The sequence below is a fragment of the Martes martes genome (assembly GCF_963455335.1).
Source record: "Martes martes genome assembly, chromosome: 2".
NCBI lineage: Eukaryota > Metazoa > Chordata > Mammalia > Carnivora > Mustelidae > Martes > Martes martes.
The window spans coordinates 126,199,475-126,222,000 of NC_137889.1; the positions used below are offsets into that span (position 1 = coordinate 126,199,475).

Sequence of the window (22,526 nt, forward strand, 5' to 3'; positions counted from 1 at the left end):
CCTATATTGAATGATATTGAACCGTAAGAAAATCCTTGTTATGGTGCAAAGCAAGGTTTGTCAACTTTGGCACTTCTGTTATCTTTGGCTGGAAAATCCTTTGTTGTGAGGGGCTGTTCTGTGCATTATAGGATGTTTAGCAGTATCCCTGGCATCTGTACACTAGATCCAGATCATCCCTATATGTCTTTGGATATTTTCAAGACAAATGTTCCAGGGAGGGGAGAAGGACAAAGTAATCCCCATTTGAGAATCAGTAGTGTAGAGGAAGTTACTAAAGGCTGGGGGAGACCGGAAGACTGCAGCCAGTTTTTTTTGTTTTTTTTTTAATATAAAAGCAGCTCATCCATCCTTCAACTCTGGCCCTCAGGAGGGTCCAAAGGACATTTTCTCCACAGAGACTGAGTGAAATACAGTCATGAGAGTTTGCTTCAATATCCCCGTGGAGCTCTGTAGTGTTTCCTGAATTCAATGTTGATGATAGGATTCTCAATGGCAAGGGTGATGTAGCAGCCTTAAATCTCCAAAGAAAATGTGGTCATCATTACTAGAATGGGTAGCAGAGTTAAAATAGTTACGAGGAGAGTTTGATCTGCAGAGATCTTTGGGATCTGCTAGTTTGATCACTGTGACCCTAGAACTGAAATAGATGGGTGATCTACAACTTGACTTGGAGAAGTAGAAAAGCAAACCTGACTTGAATCACTATAAGAAAGTGTTAAAGCCCTATAACCATTTCTCAGACTTGAGTCAGGTCACAGACTCAAAGCCTCTCGAATAAAGAAAGGGGTTGCAGGTTTTCTTAAAAGGAATCTGTTATACATCCATATACATAGCCTTCCCCTAAGAGATCTGTGAAGACCTAATTCCCAAAATTAGGTGACCAAGCAGTAGGGTGCAATGGGTGACCACGCAGTGGGGAAGGAGGAATCCAGACACCTTCAGGATTACTGGACACTGTTGCTGAAAAAATTCCTAGAGACCCAAATAACACTGTGGTCCACCAACCAGGACAGGTTTATGCAGACCAGGTCATCAATGAACTCTTGGCTTAAGTCTCACAACTAGTGTGTCTATAATCCTATTCTGTGTTTATTTCCCTGGTTCTGGGATGCATAATCAGAACAAACACATTGAGCTACTAACTAGCAAAATCCCTATGTTGGTTCCCTAACCAATGAAGTAAGGGCTATTATAGTAGTGAGTAAAGGAAAAGTACAATAAAAGCTTGATTTTCTCCTTTATCTTTTTTCAGAAAGAGCCAGTTCTTTAGCATCTTCTAAAGGTGACCAAAGGCTTTCTTAAATTTAGTATCATTCTGAAGTCATGGATTTTTAATATATTTGACACGTTTCAATTTACTGCAGACGTTCTTTTTGATGTTCAAATTGTTCCCACATCAGCCAGAGGGGGCCTACTTAAGTTAGCTCCTGGGTCCTTCTGACATGTGCCAAATAATCTTGATACCTTCCTCCCCTTTTGTTACATCGAAGTGTTTTCTAGGCTCATATTGTACTTTCCTATCCTAGATCTGTAATCAATCATTTCTCTAGAGAGTCCGGGTTTCTTTTAGGATATCTCATTGCAACAGAATACTGGTCACTGCCTCTTAGGTCCCTTAAGAGGACAGAGCCAGGAAATACATATTTTTATCAGTAAAACATGTAGTGAGTTCCCATGATAATATCCTCAATTTCAATGCAGAAATACAAGTTTTATTTGGGTCTCTTCCTTCTTATTATAAAAATCCTGGTTCTTAAAGGCATTTCTATAATTATTCAATTCCTTTATCTTATAAGATTCAGAGTAATAATAACATCATTTATGATGATATAACTACTAAAAACAGTTTATGGTTTTTTACATTTGCTTTTATCCTTAGGATTTATCTCAGTAGGGATATACAGTTTAATTACTGTGCTTAATGTCACCTGAAATAATTTATCTGTGTAGTTAAGCCATCAACTTTCTACACAATTAAGTTCGTTTAATTTTGATTTTTTGATTTTTAGGTTTTTAAAAAATTTTTATTTAAAAGATAATTATATGAACATTTATATAGTGTCAAACTCAAGCCTATATATCTGTAAGACAAGGTTCATTCAAAGAAGTCTAGCTTTACTCTTTTCTCTCTCCTCAGAGATAACCATTTTAATTACTGTTTTGGTCACTCATTTTTAAGAAGAGAATGTACACATATGTGTATGAATGTAGTGTATGTATAGCATGCTTGTATATATATGTACACACACACCCGTAAACTTTCCCCTCTTAAAGGGCAGAATACTATACGTACTACACAGAATTTTTTTTTTTTCACTTAATATACTTAGGATACTGCTCCATGTGCTAGGATTTTTATCTGGACTACACTGAATCTATAGATGGCTGGACGGGGGAGGCTGTTAACAAATTTACAACATTGAGTATTCTGATCAATTAACCTGATCTCTATTTACTTAGGCCTTCTTCAATCTTCCTGATATCATAGTTCCCATGTAGAAGTCTCACACATTGTTAGATTTATTTCCGAGCATCTGATGTTTTTTGATGCGTTGTAAATTTTACTGAAGTTTTGTTTTGAAATATTTGTTGCAGAGATGTAGAAATACAATTGATTTTTGTATATTTACCTATTATCTATTAATTTTGGACTTACTATATATAGTCATGTTTTATATACACTATTTATACAGTCTATATATACTCTATATATACAGTCATCTGTGTCCGTTTTCCTCCTTCCTTTCTAGCTTTCATACCTTTTCTTTCATTTTCTTGCCACAGTGCACTGATAAGGACTTTTGATACAAATATTAATAGAAGTGGTAATAATGAACTTTTTTATCTTCCCAATCTTCAAAGTAAAATTACTAACATTTTTTGGCCATTAAAAATAATGTTTGCTTTAGAATAGATAACTTTATAAAATTAAAGTAATTCTATTCCTCATTTGCAAGAGTTATTTTGAAATATAAATGGATATCAAATTTTATCAAATGATTCTTCCATATTTATTGAGAAGACCTTATGATTTTTCTTTTTAAAAAATTAATGTAATAAATTATATTAACTTATTTTCTAATGTTTTAATAATTTTGCATTCCTGGGATCAGGCCAAATTGGTAATAATTATTTGTTAGTTCTTTAATGCTCTTAGTAGATGGGTTTTATAATCCATCTAATTTTTTTTATTTGTGGTGGAGGTTCAAATTGCTTAGCTCACCATTAAACTGGAAGCAGAAATTCTCTACTTCTCTTAAATTCATTCTAAATACATTTTTATTCCACCATTCTACCAAAACTGCTCTTATCATAGTTCACAAAGACCATCAAAGGGTGCCAAACTAAAAGGTCCATTCTCTGTCTTCACTTTTCTCAACCAATCAGTAGCATTTTATAAAACAATGGTTAAGAGCATATTGTCTTTACTGGCCATTTTGTTAGCTATGTGACTTTGAACTGGTTCCTTAACCTTCCTCAGCCTCAGTTTCTCTGTAAAAATAAACAATAATGTTATCCACTTTGTAGGGTTGTTGTCAAGATTAAGCACGTGTAAGTCGTTTAGAACAGCAAACATGTTATGTGCGAATAAGTAAATATCACCTATTATTATTGCTTATACTCCTGAAAAAAATTTTTTTTAACCATTCTATCTTGATTCTTATTTCTCTAGGTATTCTTTCTCAGTCTCTTTCAATGGAATTTTCATCTCTCCAGACTTGGAACTCAGACCTCAGACAGCTTAATTTACCTAGATTTCCTTTCTACATGTTCTCATCCCATGACTTTAAAAATTACGTGTACAGTACTGACTCCCACATTTATAGCTCCTGCTGCAATCTCTTCCCTGAACTCCAAACTTACAGACTCAGCTGACCAGTTGATACCCTGATTTAAATGTTTTCTAGGCAGGTCATATTTAACATGGCTCAAACTTTTTTTTAATGATCTCCAAAACCTTTAAAACCTAATCCAAATTACATTTTATATATCAATTATACAGTACTCGCCTACTTTCTCCCTTTTACCTTTGCCCCTCTTCAGTCTATTCAAACTGTAATCCAACTGATTTGTTGAACATTTAAGCCTGATCATTTCACTTTGCTCAAAGCCTTCCAAAGCATCCCCATTGCATCAGCATAATAGCTCAAGTACTTTCTGGGCAGGGGTCAGCAAAAGTTTTCTTCAAGGGCCACAGAGCAAATACTTTAGGCTTTGCAAATCGATCAAATTCTGTTGCAACCACAAAACATTTTTATGCTATGCTTACATGCAAAGACTGTTAAGATTCTGAACTGCTGGGGCGCCTGGGTGGCTCAGTGGGTTAAAGCCTCTGCCTTCAGCTCAGATCATGATCCCAGGGTCCTGGGATCGAGTCCCACATCAGGCTCTCTGCTCAGCAGGGAGCCTGCTTCCTCCTCTCTCACTCTCTGCCTGCCTCTCAGCCTACTTGTGATCTCTATCTGTCAAATAAATAAATAAAATCTTAAAAAAAAAAGATTCTAAACTGCTATTTCCAACAAAAATTATTATATTTTGTGGAATATGTGTAAAATTTACAAAAATATACAGTATGAGTTCTGGTATATAATGCTTAATAATTTTCACAACAGTTCAATAAATATTCACTTAATAAAAATACAAGATTTTTAAAAGAACATTATGGCAAGGACATTCAATGTTAATTTATTCTATAAAATGTATCAAACAATAGGGACTTACTTTAAATTACTGATTCTAATTTCTGCACTTTCAGTAAGTTTCTTTGTTTCTTCTTTCCACCTATTGGCTGCCTTCTGTTGAGTCACTAAGAGATGCCTCAGCTCAACAGTGGAATTTCGATTACTGTCTTCCAGCTCTCTCAGTTGAACTTCAAATCCATGTTCCCTTATTGAAAATTCATGTTCCATTGTGCTGATCTAAGGAATAAAATGAACATAGTATCTTCTTTTTCTTTTCTGATATTGTAGGAGATACACCAATCAATGATAATACACAAAAGAAATCATTCATTGTGTTTTCTGTGGCACAGAAATGTTTGGATAAGAAATCTATATAAAAATTAAGTTTATAATATATCTTCATCACAAATGAAGACTTATCCTATATTATGTATTTATATGTAATTATATTTATTATGCATAAATTTATAATACAACATAAATTTAGTGAAACCAGAATTATGATGGACCATAATTTTTTTGCAACACTATCCTCAATACCTTAAAATGTCAGTAGGAAAAAAGTATACTATCTAATATAAACTGCTCTTATTATCTACTTTAACTTGTTATTAGAATCCATGGAAAATATTCATGTTGTCAGTAGCCGAGAGTTTTTTACTCAAGCCATTAAAAAAAGTTTACAGAGCTATGACCTCTCCAATTGTACCACCCTCTTGGCACCTTAATGTATTCAACAACTCAAAATCTCAAGTCACCTCATATTAATTTCAAACTGTCTTTCAAAGAGTTTTGTAAAGAAAATCATATACAAGAAGTTCTTTCCCACTTTCGTTGTGATATAAATAAATTTTTTTTCAGGAAAAAAAGCTATAATGATTATCAGAATCTCATGGAAATATCTTCCATGATTTCTAGGTAATTTATGTCATTACAGTAAAAATATGTTAACGCAGAATAAACATAAGTAGATTCTCTTTGGTTACTCCAAAGCTTTCTTGACTGGAGATCAGGGAGAGAATGAAGCCCTAATGCTCTCTGGCATTCAATGTATGTAATGAATTGCCTTCTCTTGCATGCATCTAGAATGAAACTACCTATTACCATCCTTGAGTCAGCTGAGAAAATAGTTACTACAACAACTTCTTTGGTGTACTCTAGGGCCATCTTTATCTTACTATACTAAAGAAATACTACAAAGAATATCTTGAGGTATTTTAAAGTAGTGTGCCTTAAAAATCATCACAGCTGGTATAGATTCTAATAATTTGTTAAATATGTATATATTTAATATATATAAAATATATAAACAACGTATAAATATATAATTTTCAAGATTAAAAAAGGATGAATCAGGGACTCAGCTTTCTCAACACCAAGGAAAACCCAACAACAGCAAAATCCATGGTTTATGGGGTAAACTGCAAACACGGTGTTCTTACTACTTCTGCTTAAATGCAATGTGTTTCCTAAATTGCTTAATTTTCTTTCTCAAATAGTACACAAGTGGAAATTTAAGACTTTATAAATATTGGCCCTGGGAAAACCACCTTGGATTTATTAATTCTGTATTGTATTAGAGCCTCCTGAGGCTCCTTGACCCTGCTACTTTATTAATTTTTGTATTATTGGATTCTGTAAGTTTAGATTTGAATACACTCCTTTTCCTTCTTTGCCTCAATCTCAACTTTGGAGAAACCATGGTTATGTTAGGCGGAATTGCGTATTTCTGTCTGCGTCTCTCTCACATATATATTAGAAACTGATATATGTATCTATACAGTTTTAGAAGTCAGCCTGCCTAGTTACCTCCCCATTTCCTCTTGGAACATCTATTTGTAATTTGACAAGCCTTGTTTTGAGGTCCTTCATGATAACCTGGTCTCTGCCTACTTCTACAAGCTTGTGTTGTGCCACTACTCCCTTCTCTTTCTGTTTCTGTCACAATGCCTTGTCATTCTTGGCTCATTTTGACATGTTTTTCCTTTGCCTGGAATAATCTTACCCCTGTTGCTTGTCTTAGGTATTTTATTCAACTTCTAAAACTTAGCTCAATTATTGCTTCTATCTAGACAAAATCAGTTCCCTGTTACAAGCTTATAAACACATAAGCCCTAAGTTTTTCCTAAAGTACATTTATTAGTTTGTAAATATATGTTTAAAGTTTGCCCATCTCAATGCAAAAATTATGTTTTTAAGGAGGGGCTTCAGTCAGAGGGACCATGTCTTCATCACATCGTCAGCACCTGAAACAGGAAAGTTATGAAAACACTTGTAGACAGAGTGAATGATGGCTTTTTGGTATCAAAATTTAGTCTTTAAACACACCCCAGATCCTTTAGTTGATAAAATTCCAACTGTTAAAGTGGACAGGCTGGCAGTGATGTTGGAAGACTCTGGGCTATAACCAGGTCTCCTGTAACAAAAATATGACTGATGATTAAATTCAGTATATTGGTAGAGGAAGAAAGTACTTATGGTCTCCCTCCCTTTTTCTCACACACTCTCACTCACACAGATTGGAATGCTAAAACTATCCATCTCCTAATTTTATGAACTTATGAGGAGCATTTAGACACAAAGAAATGGAGAGCCTTGGCAGAAAGGACAGAGACGTAAGACGTAAGAAAAGGGGAAAGCTAGGGCTGAAAGGAATGCAGTGGCCTTAAGATCAAATGAGTTTCATATAATAAGTTGTAAGGTTCTCAGCCAACTGACCTCTCAATATCCAACTGTCTTGATCTGTTTAGCTCCTTTCAGTTTGTCTGAAACTGAAAAACTTCCTTTTTCAAGAGGAAGAAAAGCAGTGAAGTGTGGCACTAGGTTCCTATGTTGGCAAAGATGGAATCAGCTAAAAAGCAGCAGTTATCTGACAGTGATCCTCCTTTATAAAATAAAATTTATAGCTATCTAGTTAGTTAAGAGGTTCTGTCCCTTATTTACCAATAATTCTTAAGCTAGATGCAGACTTGGCAAAAAGGTTGCAGTTTTGGTGGGATTCGTGGGATAGATAAGCTTTTGGTCATTCTTTTGTTCTCTAAAACATTAATTACTATCCTGAACTATTAAAGATAGACAAACAAAATGTAGTACCAGGTAGGGGAAAGTCACTGACTCCTCTCTTCCCCATTATAAAAACCAAAACCCCAAAGCAGATGTAGATTGTAAAATAATGGAAAATTAAAAAATTAAAAACAAATATAAGGTCTTTGTAATCTACAACTCAGAATAACTACCTCTCCTTCTACATTATTGTTTTTATTTATGTATTTTTAGAATTTAGTGTATATAGATTTGCAATATATATATATTTTCAAGTGTTTTTCTTATTATTTTTAGACTTAGAACATAGCAATATAAAAGTATTATAAATTATTTGGAAATAATTTTTAATGATGACTCAATAAAGTATTTTGCAGATATGTACCATTTCATTGTTCCTTTATTTCTAGATAGGTTGTTTCTAATTTGTTATTATGAATAATGTTGCAATTAATTTTTAAAATTATGAAATATTCTAATTATTTTCTTATGAACAAATTTTAGACTCTGTACCATTTTAAACTCTCAGCTGCACACTCACTGACACTATCCAGCTAATCAACAGTGAATTTAAACTTTTAAAAAGTTGTTTATTAGCAATTTATTTCCTTAGTTTGTGAATTCTGTTCATGTCTTATACATGTTTTTATTATAGGTTACAAATATTCACCTTTAATATTTTCCAAAGCTCCTTACATATAAATGGTTTTTGTCTTCTGTCATATTTATTAAAATTATTTCCCCCAGTTATTTCTCTTCTAAACACTTAAAAAGTGGTTCTAAATATTTAAAAACTTTATATACTTAAGTCTATTAATATATTCATTTGCAATTTCTTCCTTTTTTTGGGTCTCCCTTGTTAGAAAAGTTCTTTTCTATCTATCAGTTATACATTTGCTTACATTTCCTACTGTTTTATAGTGTCACTAGTAGCTTTTAGTTATTAATCCATATGAAATTTATAATATGAAACTTAAAATATAAGAGGAAGATATAACATTTTTTCACCAAAGTACTCGGACTTATTTTATTATGGAAATGTTTTAGTATGAGAACTTTCAAGCATATTACACAAAATAGACTATTACAATGAATCCCTATATGCATATCACCCAGCTTCCATAAGCATCAAACTCAAAACTATTCTTGTTTTATCTACAATCCTACTGACCTTCCTTTGCCAAGATTTATCTTTTGCTTATAATGAACTACATAAGTCTTAGGGATACAGTTCAAGTTTTACACATTTACTGACATACCAGAGTTACCACCCTGATTTAGATACTCCCAGAGGCTCCCTCATATGCCCTTCTAATCATTACTCACCCTTTGAAAATGTAACTGCTATTCTGATCTCATCCTCATGGGTAATTATGCCTATTTTTCACTTTCATATAATGAAATTCATGGACTGTGAGCTTTTTTTATATCTGGCTTTTTTGCTCAACATTAGGTCTATGAGACTCATCCATTATTACTTATAGACATAACTCATTCTTTTTTATTCCTGTATCTATTTCATGATATCAGTACAACACCATTTATTTATCAATCTCCTGTGGATGGACACTTGAGAGTTGTTTTCAATTTTTGACAGGATTAAAACTTCTATGAATATTCTTATATGAATGTTTTCATGAACATAAGCACTCATATCCGTGGGTATGAAGCCAGCATTATTTGGCACTGTATGTATGTATATCCAACTTTAAAAGACACCATTAACTGGTGGTTATATCAAGTTACATTCCCAAAGTATTATATGGAAGTTCCAGTTGCTTTATATCTTTGTCACACTTGATGCTCTTAGTTTTTTTTTAAATTTTAGCCTTTCTGGTAAGAATGCTGTGGTACCTCATTGTAATTTTAATTATATTTTGTTGATAATACAGTTGAACATTTTTTCATATATTCTCATTTGTGAAGTGCATATTTCAGTTTTTTGCTCATTTTTGGAAATAAGGTACCTGTTTTTCCTTATTAATTGCTATTTTATCATTATTAATAAGTAACAGCTTTTATATTCTAGATATAGTCCTTTTTTGTTTGTATTATATATATAAATGTGCATCTATATATATTATTATAGTATAAAAGTATGTGATACATGTATTATCTATATTTTATGCATTGTAAATACTTCCTATATTATAAATACTTTCTCAGTGGTATCTTTTTTTTTTTTTTTTGGACAATTTAGGTTGCGATTTTTAATAGGCAAAACTGGCAAACCAGAGCCAGCATTGTACTTAATGGTGTCTTTTGATGACCCAATAATACTAATATAACGAAATCCAATTAATCTTTATGTTATGATTATTGCTTTTTGTGTTCACATTAAGAAATTCTTTCTTACCCAAGATCATGAAGATTTTTCTCTTTGAAACTCCACTGTTTTATATGTTGCATTTAGGTCTACAAGGCAGCTCAAAATTAATTTAAATGTATGGCATGATACAGAGGTCAAGGTTTATTTTTAAAATATGGACCCAACTGATCTAGCATCATTTATTATAAAGATAATTCTTTCCATATTGAACTACAGTGATGCCTTTGTTATATATGAGGTGATTATGAAAAATGTTTGTTCCTGGACTCTCTTTTGTTCCATTGATCAACCTAATTATTATTATATTGATAGCACACTGTCTTAATTACTGTAGCTTTATATCAAGTCTTGAATCCCTAGAGACTAAAGCATAAAGTAGAAACTTCTCTATATGATATAAGGCTCTCGTTCAAAGTTCAAGCTTTTATAAATAACTACAGTGTTTGATGCTTGCAGTAGGAGGCATTCAATAAATATGTGTTGATATGAATTAGGTTGGAATGTAACTTCTTATGAGTATACAGCAACAAAAAACAAAGTGAAACATGAATATTGCCACTTCATATTCTTTCTATGAAACTGGAAGATACAGGTCTTTATCATAAAGAGTTAATGACAACTTTTATAAAAGTTGTATGGAATGAGGTAAGGCAAGCAACATGTTGAAAATGACATCTGTGCTTCTTGAAACTCCCTTAAACAGGTTATCTCGTTCCTATTTTCAAAGCATGTTAAACATTAACATGAGGAAGGAAGAGAGGAGAATGAAAATAAAGGAGAATTTTTTTCCCAGAGGAGACTTTTGTCCCTTGCCTTCCCCCTTGCATGGAAATTTCAGACTATCTATGAGAGGTTCTCAGAGCATACTGATGTAGCACCCTCTATAAAGCTAGTTTTAGACTTCAATTTTTAAGAGGCTATTATAGAAGAAGAGAGGATGGCAGTCTATAAAGTTATCTAATCTATAGTTTTGCTAGCACTGCTTAAATTGCTTTGGCAAGAATATCAGTGTATTTCATGGTTGCAAAGAATTCTATGTGTGTGTGGATAGTGAAAGCAATCATTTTCAAGTACGCTTGCCAAATTCTACAATACGAAAAAGACTGGTTAATGCTCTGCATTATGATTTAGTGCCATCTGATGAAAAGGCCAAAAAAAAAAGGACTTAAAAATGTTTTACTGGGTCTCTCTAAATATTTTTTATATTTTGACTTTCACAAGATCACACTTAACTCTAACTAGTCTTCAAAATACCTTTAATTTGGCTTTTTTTTGAGCCTCGAGAGCAATCTTTCTTAGATCTTCAGTCTCTTTCTGTAACTGTTCATTTTCTTGCTGAAGTTTCAGCCTTTGTTCACTGACAAATCCACAGTTCTCTCTCTCAGACTCCAATACGTTTTGAAGTTTCTGAATCATTTCTTGGCAACGTGATATCTCTTCCGAGGAACTGATTTAAAGAACAAAAGGAACCTTTAAACAATGATCTGTAATGAAAGTCAAGAAGTTATGTTTTATAGTACAGACTTTTGTATTCTTTGCTCTGATCCATTTCTCTTCACTGTAGACTTGAACTATGTAGTTTCACAATGTTGTATTATCCCGGGCAAATACAACCAATTTAGCAATCTCAACTAATAAACTGAACTGTTACCACTCACCTAGAAAATCTATGTGAAACCTCTTTTTCAAATTTTTGCTAACTGTGAGAATCACTGTGTAACAAAGACTTCAAGGGGATAAACTGAAACTAATGGTAAGGAAGGTGAAGTAGGTAATGATCAAAATTCTTTTATCACTTAAATCAACTCCATAGGAAGACACATTAGCTGTCCGTATTACTAAATTATAATAAGACCTATTGCATATTTTCCTGTTATATGACTTAAAAATGTTTCTTAAAAAACAAACTTCCAGTTCTGTAAACCTCTTGTTTTATCAATTTAAAGAGGTTATATTTCTTGAACTTTCTCAACAATGGATTACTGAGTCAGAAACATCAAACATGTATATGGCTTCAATATATTGCTAATTTTTATTCCTATCTTTAAAAATTTCCATCTTTTCAATCCAGCTAATCAAATACTGTGAACATTACCTGGTCAATAAGTGTCAGAGGGAATATATAAGGTCTTTTATTTCCATAATACTTTGGCTCTTTTTTCCTATTTCAACTTTGGCTGATAAAGTTCCTAATGATAGATCTAGGCTACGATCATCAAAGGATGATAAAATCAGAAAGATGGTAACATCAGAAATAATCACATACTATGTGCCTCCAAACTGAAGTCCAAAAATATATCATTTATGAAGAATTCTTACAAAAAAATGTGAAATGGATCAGGCTAAGCCTCTTGATTTGATTACTAGTTTTTAGGAATTACATAGGACAGAGAAGATAAATGGCATCACATATATGCATGCGGGCAGAGGAAACTAGAATACAAACAGCTTAGGTTTTCAACAAATTCTAAGAAAAAAATAGAGAATGGGGGGATAACTAGATCTATTTACTCTCCCTCTTCTACATCCGTTCATCTGTTGATGGACACTTAGGCTGTTTCCATATCTTGGCTACTGTAAATAATACCGCAACAAACATAGAGTGTAAATATCTTTTTTGAGATAGTGATTTTGTTTCCTCTGGATATATACCCAGAAATGGATCATATGGTAGTTTTTAAAATCTTTTGAGGAAACTCCGTGCACTGTTTTCCAAAGTGGCTATACCAATTTACATTCCCACCAACAATATACAAGGGTTTCCTTTTCTCCAAATCCTCACCAACACTGGTTATCTTCTTTTTCTTTTTTTTTAAATTTAACAGTTTATTATGATTTATGAGTGCCATTTAAAAAACATCAGTCCATTAAACCATGTAGAAATAAGTATGCAAAAAGCCTGCAAAACAAAACATACTTCAAACCTGGTTAAATAGAAGGATTATCTGAAATTCTGGATTTTCCAATCACTTTGTTATACTAATAACAGCCTATTGTTATTATACTAATAACAGTAATCCTTAACTTCAGTTGAAGTAAGCCTCCTAAATCTGACTTCACTGCAGTTCCAACTTCTATGTTCTGTCATCTGCCCTTCAAAGCTTTCCTTTATGGCCATATGAATGGAATCTTCAAGTTCCAGGTCTTTGTTATTTTTCTTGAGGAAAGCCTTCCCATTCACATAGTTCTTTCTCATTGCTGAGGCCTTCCAGGCAAAGTGAGCTCCAGATGGATCTGACGGAAATAAATACAGTTGCCCCTCATTCCAACCACAAATAGTAAAGAAACTCCAAATGGATGAATACCACCTGAATGAGTATATTCTTGCATCACAGAAACTACTTCCTATACCAGCTGAGCTGCTAGAATGGGTTCTTGCTAAACAAGATAGTATCACTGAGCTAGTTTCTGAGCTCTGTGCACAAGCACTCTGTAATCTGGGCCCCTGCCACTATACACCAAGCCTACATGCTCAATAGTTGGTTCCACTTTGTGTACACCTTGCTCATCATAAAGAATGGATTTGTTTCACCTCAGTTGCTAATATCACACTATCTGCAGCTTTAATTCCCACTGGAGGGGCTCCTCCAGCTCCAGCAGTAAAAGCATATTCAATCTGGGTAAGTTTACATTTGCTGAATGTAGTCAGCCGAAAGCTGTAACCCTGCTCTGCCATCTTTACCTGGAGTCTATCTTTTGTCTTTTTGATAACAGCCATTCCAACAGGTGTAATGTAATACCTCAGTGTAATTTTGATTCACATTTCCCTAATGATCAGTGATGATGAGCACCTTTTGTTAAACCTGTTAGCCATTTGTATGTCTTCTGAGAAAAATCTCTTCAGGTCCTTTTCCTATTTCTAAAGCAATTTATCTGTTTTGTTATTGAATTGTTCAACTTCCTTATATACTTTGGATATTAACTCCTTACCAGATGTATTGCTTGCAAATATTTCTCCTATGCTGTAGGTGGTCTTTTGATTCTCTTGTTATGCAGAAACTTCTTAGTTTGATATAATTACACTTGTCTATTTTTGCTTTTGTTATTTGTACTTTTAGGGTCAGATTCGAAAATCACTGCCAAGACCAATGTCAAGAAACTTTCCCCATTTTCTTCTAGTAGTTTTACAGTTTCAGGATTTACATTTCAGTTTTGAATCCATTTTGAGTTGTTTTTTGTATATGGTGTGAGATAAGGGTTAAATTTCATTCTTCTGCATGTGGACATCCAGTTTTCCCAACACCATTTATTGAAAAGACTATGCTTTCCCCATTGCCTGTTCTTGGCACTCCTGTCAAAGATCAGCTGACCATAAATGCATGCATTTATTACTGGGCTCTCTATTGTTCTCCTGATCTATGTATCTACTTTTTACACATGTACTATACCGTTTTGATTACTAAAGACTTGTAAATATATTTTGAAATCAGGAATTGTGATGCATTCAGTTTGTTCATCCTAAGATTGCTTTGTCCATTCAAAGTCTTCTGAGGTTCATTATGAATTTTTTAAAAAAGATTTATTTGACAGAAAGACAGCACAATAAGGGGGAGTGGCAGGAGAGGGAGAACCAGGCTTTCTGCTGAGCAAGGAGCCAAACACAGGGCTCCTTGATCCCAGGACCCCAGGATCATGACCCCAGCCAAAGGCAGATTCTTAACTAAGAAAGCCAGGTGCCCCCATTATGAATTTTAGGATTTTTATTTTTGTTAAAAATGCTATTGGAAATTTGATAGGAATTTTATCAAATCTGAAGACTGCTTTGGATAGTATGGACATTTTAGCAATATTATTTCACCCAGTTTGTGAAGATGGTATCTTTACATTTATATGTGACTTTCAATTTCTTTCACCAATGATTTTTAGTTTTAAGTGTAAAGTTTTTTTCACTTCCTTGGTTAAATTTATTCTGAGTATTTTATTCATTTTGAAACTACTGTGAATGGGATTGTTCCTTCTTTTTCAAATAGTTTGTTGTTAGTGTATAGAAATGCAACTGATTTTGGTATGTTGATTTTGCCTCCTACAGCTTTGATGAATTTATGTATTAGCTCTAATGACTTCTTTGGTGGTGTCTTCAGGGTTTTTTCAATATATAGGATCATGTTGTCTGTAAACAGAGTCAATTTCACTTCTAATTTGGATGCATTTTCTTTCTTTCTCTTATAAGTGCTCTGACTAGCGCTTCCATTACTATACTGAATAGAAGTGGCAAGAGTGGGCACCATGGTCTTGTTCCTGACCTTAAAGGAAAAGATTTTAGCTTTTCCCCATTCAGTATGATGTTAGTTGTGGGCTTGTTATATATGGCCTTTCGTGTGTTGAAGTACATTTCTTCTCTAATTTGTTGAGAATTTTTTTACCATAAATAGATGCTATATTTTGTGAAATGCTTTTTCTGTATCTATTGAGATGATCATGAGTTTTATCCTTCATTCTTTAATGTGGTATAGCCCATTTACTGATCTGCATATCTTGAACCATCCTTGCCTCCCAGGTATTAATTCCACTTGACAATTGTATGTGATCCTTTAAATGTGTTATTGAATTTTGTTTGCTAGTATGTTTTTTGGAGTATTTTTGCATCTGTGTTCATCACGGATATTAAGCCTGGAATTCTATTTTCTGATACTGTCTTTGTTTTGGTATCAGAGTAATACTGGCCTCATAAAATGAGTTTGGAAATGTTTTCTCTTCAATTTTTTGGAAGAGTTTGAGAAGGCACTCTCATTTATGTCTCCTTTAAATGTTTAGTAGAATTCACCAGTGAGGCCATCTGGTTCTGGGCTTTTCCAAAACCCAAGGAGGTTTTTAATTACTGATTCAGTCTCCTTACTAGTTTTCAGATTCAGTCTTGGAAGGAATTTATGTGTTTCTAGGAATTTATCCATTTCTTCAAGTTTATCTAATTTGCTGGCATATAATTGTTCACAGTAGTCTCTTGTGGTCCCTTGTATTTGTGTGGTATTAGTTGTAATGTCTCCTCTCTTTTACTTCTGATTTTGAGTTTTCTTTTTTCCTTATTCTAGTTAAAAGACTGTCATTTTTATCTTTTTAAAAAATTAAGTCTCAGTTTTGTTGATCTTTCCTATTGTAAAAATTCTCTATTTCTACTCTTATCTCTGCTACTTCCTTCCTTTTGGGCTTAGTATTTTTCTTTTTTTTTTTTTTTCTAGTTCTTGAGGTGAAAGGTTAGGTTGTTTATTTGAGAGATTTCTTAATATATATTTATTATTATAAACTTTGCTATAAACTTCCCTCTGAGAAGTGATTTTGTTGCATTCCATAAGTTTTGGTATATTATGCTTCCATTTTCATTTGTGTCAGGGTATTTTTTATTTCCTTTGATTTCTTTTTTGATCCACTGATCATTCAAGAGTGTGTTAATTTTTCAATTTTCCTCCCATTATTGATTTGTAGTTTCATACCATTGTGCTGGAAAAGATACTTGATATAATTTCAATCTTCTTAAACTTTCTAAGACTTGTTTTGTGGCTTATCATCTGATCTAATGGTTTCTATTTCTTTGTTAAACTTTTCATTTTGTTCATGTATCATTTTTCTGATTTCATTTAGTCGAATGTCTTCTCTCATAGTCCATTGAGTTTCTTTAAGACACATTTAAAATTTTTGTCAAGCAGTTCATGGAACTCCATTTCTGAACTGTCAAGCAGTTCATGGAACTCCAATTAGTAGAGCTTTATTAGTTTCCTTTGGTGTTAACATGTTTGCCGGATTCTTTTCTTGGTATCTATGTATTTGAAGAAACAGATTCCTCTTCAGTCTTTACAGACTGATTTTGGCACACAGACTTTCTCCCACGAAGTCCTACAACTGATGGTGCTGCTTCTGGGACTGTGGTTGAGCAAGGCTGAAACCATGTCACACGGCTATTGCCAGGTTCATAGTTGGCAAGCATGTACTCAGGAACATAGTCAGGTGTTGTGTCTCATGGGGGCTCCTAAGGGTGTTCCTGTCATGTCACTGGGCTGGTCCATGGGTGGGTAGGACTGCTTCTGGACTGTGGTAGAGTGGGACTGAAGCTGGGTCACAAGACTGACTCAGGGATTGTAGTCAGGTCTGAGGTCAGTGGGTGTGTAACTAGAAGCATCTACAGGTGTGGCTTCTGCTGGATCTTTTGAGTGGATCCCTGGCCATGAAAGACTACCTCAAACTGTGGTAGAGCAGTGCTGGATCCATATCTTGTCGTTTTTGCTAAGTCTGCTGTCGGATATGACTTCTGCTGGGGAACAATCAGTACTCCCATCAGTTCACTGGGCTGGTTCCTGGGAGGGCAGTACTGTCTCCAGACCACAGGAGAATGGAACTAGAGTTGGGTTGGAGGGACAAGAGTCAGTTCTGAGGTTGGCAGACCTGTTATCAGAAGTACCCATAGGAATGGCTTCTGCTGAGTCCCTTAGTAGAGGGGCCCAGGTGTAGGACTATGGGTAAGTAGGGCCAGAGCCAGGACCACAGGGAGATGGGGCTGCTTTATTCCATAGACAGGACCACAGTGTGCACTGCCACTGGTGCACAAGCTTCCCTCCCTGTTTTTGGGCTCCAACAGTGTTTTTTAACTTCCTACCTGGATCCCAAAGCTCTCATAAAGGCACTTCTGTCCAGGGATGCCTTTCATATATTTTCTGTGGAGGGACATGGGCCAGGTACCTCCAATTCATTCCACTGTATTGCTGACACTATTCCTCTTTATTTTTAAAATATCTATTAAACATTTCTGTAACAGATTGAGATTTCATGCAATTCAAATTAAGTTTTACTGTATTAAGTAACACTCTGGGGGAGAAAGGTAGAAAAATATTCAGAAGGGATATGCCAGACTATAAATTTACCATTTTAATAGACAATGTAATAAATAAACATGATGGATTATTTTGGATATTCAATAACAAAAGAAATGTAAGTATAAACTGAGTATAAAAACAATTATAAGGAAGCTACTATAAAAGCTGCACAGTTAGTATGAAAAACACCCAATCTTATAAGCATTCTATTTAACTGCCAGAAAGGAGAAATTTAAAATAAAATGGCATAATACTGTTAAATCTTTTCTTCCTGAGGAAATCAGTTTTTAGAAAGAAGCTTAAAGCATCTGCCTTCGGCTCAGATCATGATGGTCCTGGGATCAAGCCTGTGTACGGCTCCTTGCTCAGCTGGGGGCCTGATTATCCCTCTCCCTCCGCCTGTTGCTCCCCCTGTTTGTGCTCTCTCTCTGTAAAATAAATAAATAAAATCTTAAAAAAATAAGCTTATAAAAATTCTATTTGGTGCTGAAAAGTTTCTTTTTTCAACATATATGTAAGTTCTATTTAAAAAAAGTAAAGAATCTGTCTGAAAGTGTACGAATTCTGAAAATGTTAACAGAAAATCGAAAAGAATAACTTACTTTATTTCAAGTTGTTTTATTTTATTTTCTGCTGTCTTAAGTCTTAGTTGAAGATCATCTTTTGAACGCTCTGCAAGCAGGCATCTTTGGTGCATTTCTTCTAGTTTTCTGTAATCACTTTCATTTACTCTGCCTTCATGGTAAATCTGCAAAAGATTATATTTATATTACCTTACACAGGACACAGTGCTTTGACTTCAGCATACTTGTCTGGGACAGTGGGAGAATTAGGGAACTGTGTCTTTTCTTTACCTGTTGTCTTTAGTTTTGTTTTATATTTCCTCAAATAAGCCTGTTCCTTTCTATGTCATGTGATTTTAAAACTTCATCACAGCCATGATGTACAGTAGGTAGCAATCTAAATAGGATCTATCCCTATTCCATAACAGACAGTGACTCAGAAGGAATCAACATCACAGGAGACTGGTGACCATAAGGGTCCTACCCAGAACATGACATATATATTTTTGCTGTGTGCTGCTTTGTAAGTGACTCTTTTACTATCTGATGTCATGCTCTTTTTATGTCAGTAATACAGATACGTCACATGCTTTTTATATTTTGTAGTTCTTCTTTGAAAATTAAATTCTGATTCTACCATTTACTATTTGTTAGCATGGGTAAGTTATTTCTAGGAAAGTTCCTAATGCAGCGCTTAAAACATAATATATACTGCAACAAGTTTCGTTTCCCTTTTTTCCCAAGGCATTTTAAAAGAGTGGAATATTTACTGATGATAAAAAAGCTATTTAAGTAAGAAATAAAATTTTGAACCATAGACTTCTCACATTATTTTTTCTCAAATATTGGGATAATATTTTCCTACTTGAGAAATGAAAATCTACACTTTTAAAAGGTTAAAATCAGAGTAATGTTATAATTTTCTGGTTATATATACCTGTTTTTATAGATAGCTTAAACCCAATAAAAGTTGGCATAAAATTTAAAAACAGAAGGGAGACCAAGTAAAATTTACTATTGGGATGAAGTTTAAACAAGGAATATAGCTACTTCATAAAACTTATACCTTTAAGTAAAAAGTACAAATACTGTGGCTATTCTTACAAAGAAAGTACTCAGGCGATACCAGTATTTAAGTGCTGACTGTGAATATATTTCAAATAAAAACACTCACTTATAATGTAGGGGTTGCTACTAAATAGTGTGATGAAAGTGGAGAGTTATAGTGAGCATTTGCAGCTGAGTTTTAAGTAGGTATTTTTTCTGTTTTACCTTTTCTAGTTCTTCTTCCACGGTTTTTTTCTCCCTAATGGCTTGTTCAATTTGGCTTTGTTTTTCACCACACTCCTATAAATTCAATTCATATTGTAAATAAATATGTTTGTACAATCTTAAGAAAAAATGGATGAATAAAATGATTTGTTCATTACAAGAATACCACACTTACCCTATCAATATAGCAGGACCATATTGATTATTAAACAAAAACAAAAAACCTCTATCTTCAAAGAGTTACCTATCTCAGGAGTTCTAACTAAACATTCTAAATTGGTGACATAGGTTGAAGGATTCCAGAGAGAAAAAAAAATGAAAACCTTTTCTCATATTAATTTTATTCATATACTCTTATCACATATTTTAAAAGGGAACACAGATCTGGACAGTGACAAAACACCCTGAGGACAACCTGTGGCCTTAAAAGTCACACAGGTGTTTAAAGTCTAAAACTTTTTTGGGGGGGGGGGGCAAAAAATGGAGCCTGAGTGGCTTAGTTGGTAAGCGTCTGACTCTTGATCTTGGCTCAGGTCATGATCTCAGGATTGTGAATCAAGTCCTACATTGGGCTCTGTGCTCCGTGGGGAGTCTAATCAAGATTCTCTCTCTCCCTCTCCCTCTGCCCCTCCCCTCCTCAGCTTACATATTCTCTCAAAAAAAAAGAGCCAATGGACACAGTAAAAGTTTTATTAGCAGGATCATGAAACATTTCTGCTCAAAAGTTTTTAATCGGTAAAGCTGAGCAAGCAAGCATATCAATCAGTTGATAAAATTTAGTATTTTGCAAATGAGAGTAAAACTGAAAATAACCATTATAATGACTGGTTTCTCATAGCTATTTGTTTTTATCTATTTATTTTTGAGAATGGGTGTGATTATTTTCTACTAATTGTAAATTATGATTTGGACGAACATCCTTACTGGCAGTACACTACTGATATTCAATTATCTTTAGCATAGCTTTATTTTACATTAAAATGAGCTTCTAAATTGTGACCACAAATGAATTCTGATTATAATGAATTAACCCGATGTTACTTAACCCTATGTTACGAATCAGATGATTAATCTAAATTTATTGTCTTTCATTAGAGCAGAATTGTTAGTGTACAAGAAATGAAACTTTAGTGTTCTATATATGTTCATACAGTAAATTGCTAATCTATGGAAAGCGGTTTTATGCTGTAAAATTTGGGATTTCTCCTATGTTCATAACTCATCTTGTGTGATTAATAGACTATTTTTAGAGCAGTTTTAGGTTAACAGCAAATTGAGAAGTTATAGATTTCTGCCATACTTCTTGCTCCCATATATACAGAGCCCTCCCCCATTTTCAACATCCCTCACTGTAGTGGTACATTTACTGATACTGATGAACCTACATTGATACAACATTATCACTCAAAGCCCATAGTTTAGAGTTCACTCTTGGTGTTGTACATATGGGTCTGAACAAATTTATAATGACATGTATCCACCATTATGGTATCATACAGAGGTTACAAAACACTGTTGGAGCCCCAAAACAGGGTGGGAAGCTTGTGCACCAGTGGCAATGCACACATACAGAGTAGTTTCACTGTTCTAAAAATCCTCTGTGCTTCACCTATGCTTATTCATCTCTATCTTCTCCTAAACCCCTGATAACGTCTTTTTACTATCTCCATACTTTTGCTTTTCCCAGAATGTCAATGGGAGTCACAGTATGCAGGCTTTTCAGACTAGCTTCTTTTACTTAATAATATGCATTTTCGTTTCCTCCATGTCTTCTCATGGCTTGATAGTTCATTTCTTTTTAGTGCTGAATAATACTCCATTGTTTGGATGTACCAGTTTATTCGTCCATTTGTGTGGACATCTTGGTTGCTTCCAAGTTTTAGCAACTGTGAAGAAAGCTGCTATAAACACTCACGTTTAGGTTTTTGTGTGGATTTAAGTTTTCAGCTCATTTGGGTAACAAATCTCTCTCTCTCTCTCTGCCTGCCTCTCTGCCTACTTGTGATCTCTCTGTCAAATAAATAAATAAAATCTTTGAAAAGAAAAAAGAAAAATCCATCTTAGCAATGGATTACAATTGTTTTACTATAAATTGAAAGAAATACTTCATAATAAACTGAAAATTTTTTGCTTTGAAGTGAGTTTATGTAACTCTGGTTGTGGCTGTTAAGAGTTATTATACTTAAAATCTCTGCAGATCTTATCCAACACACATTCCTTTGGGAAATGAGAAAGAAATAGTGTTCTTGTCCCTCCAGAGTTTACAAGCCATTAAATGATGTTGGATTGGGGTAGGATCTTCTTTTTCTAAGCTGTGAATCTGTTGATAGATAAATCAGTTCGCAAAGAGGAAGCAAAACTGAAAAACAGCAAATAATTAAACATGACTAACTGGCCACACAGCATCCCATTAATTTTAGTTAATGTTCCTCCATCTTTAACACAGATGACATTAAACAAACAAAAAATAACACTATTTCTTGTTCTATTACTATCAGGATCTATACACATAGACAAAAGTCTCATCATATACATTACAGAGTTCGTAGAATGTGGAAAATATGCTCCTTCTTTCAGAGCTCTTTAAATATCAGTCAATAAATATTAAAAAAAACATGCTGTGAAAAGACTGGCTAGGCCATGGGAAAAATAAAAGGAGGCATAAGACTCTTCTACTCTGAGGTATTTACAATCTAATTGGAAAGTTAAGATTTTTATGAAGAAAGAGAAAGGGAGAGGGAAGGAGGGAGACAGGAGACAGAACATAATGTAACATATTTATTACAAGACATAATTCACTGCTAAGTTTTATAGTCAAGATTAAACACGATAT

The 22,526-nt window shown here is 34.0% G+C and overlaps 1 protein-coding gene and 1 pseudogene across 3 annotated transcripts in view; both read right to left on the reverse strand.

Annotated features, from left to right (window-relative positions):
- Positions 1–22,526, reverse strand: part of SCLT1 (sodium channel and clathrin linker 1) — a 178,001-nt gene that overhangs the window by 41,635 nt on the left and 113,840 nt on the right. For both annotated transcript variants that reach the window (XM_080796975.1, XM_080796976.1), the window contains exons 15-18: positions 19,694–19,768; positions 18,461–18,606; positions 11,311–11,503; positions 4,726–4,922 (exon numbers count right to left, since the gene is read on the reverse strand). In XM_080796975.1, coding sequence (XP_080653101.1) covers positions 4,726–4,922; positions 11,311–11,503; positions 18,461–18,606; positions 19,694–19,768 — 611 coding nt within the window. The remainder of the gene's footprint in view (positions 1–4,725; positions 4,923–11,310; positions 11,504–18,460; positions 18,607–19,693; positions 19,769–22,526) is intronic.
- Positions 13,061–13,732, reverse strand: LOC308339010 (proteasome subunit alpha type-2-like; annotated as a pseudogene). Its single transcript has one exon. The product of its transcript is annotated as a proteasome subunit alpha type-2-like (transcript).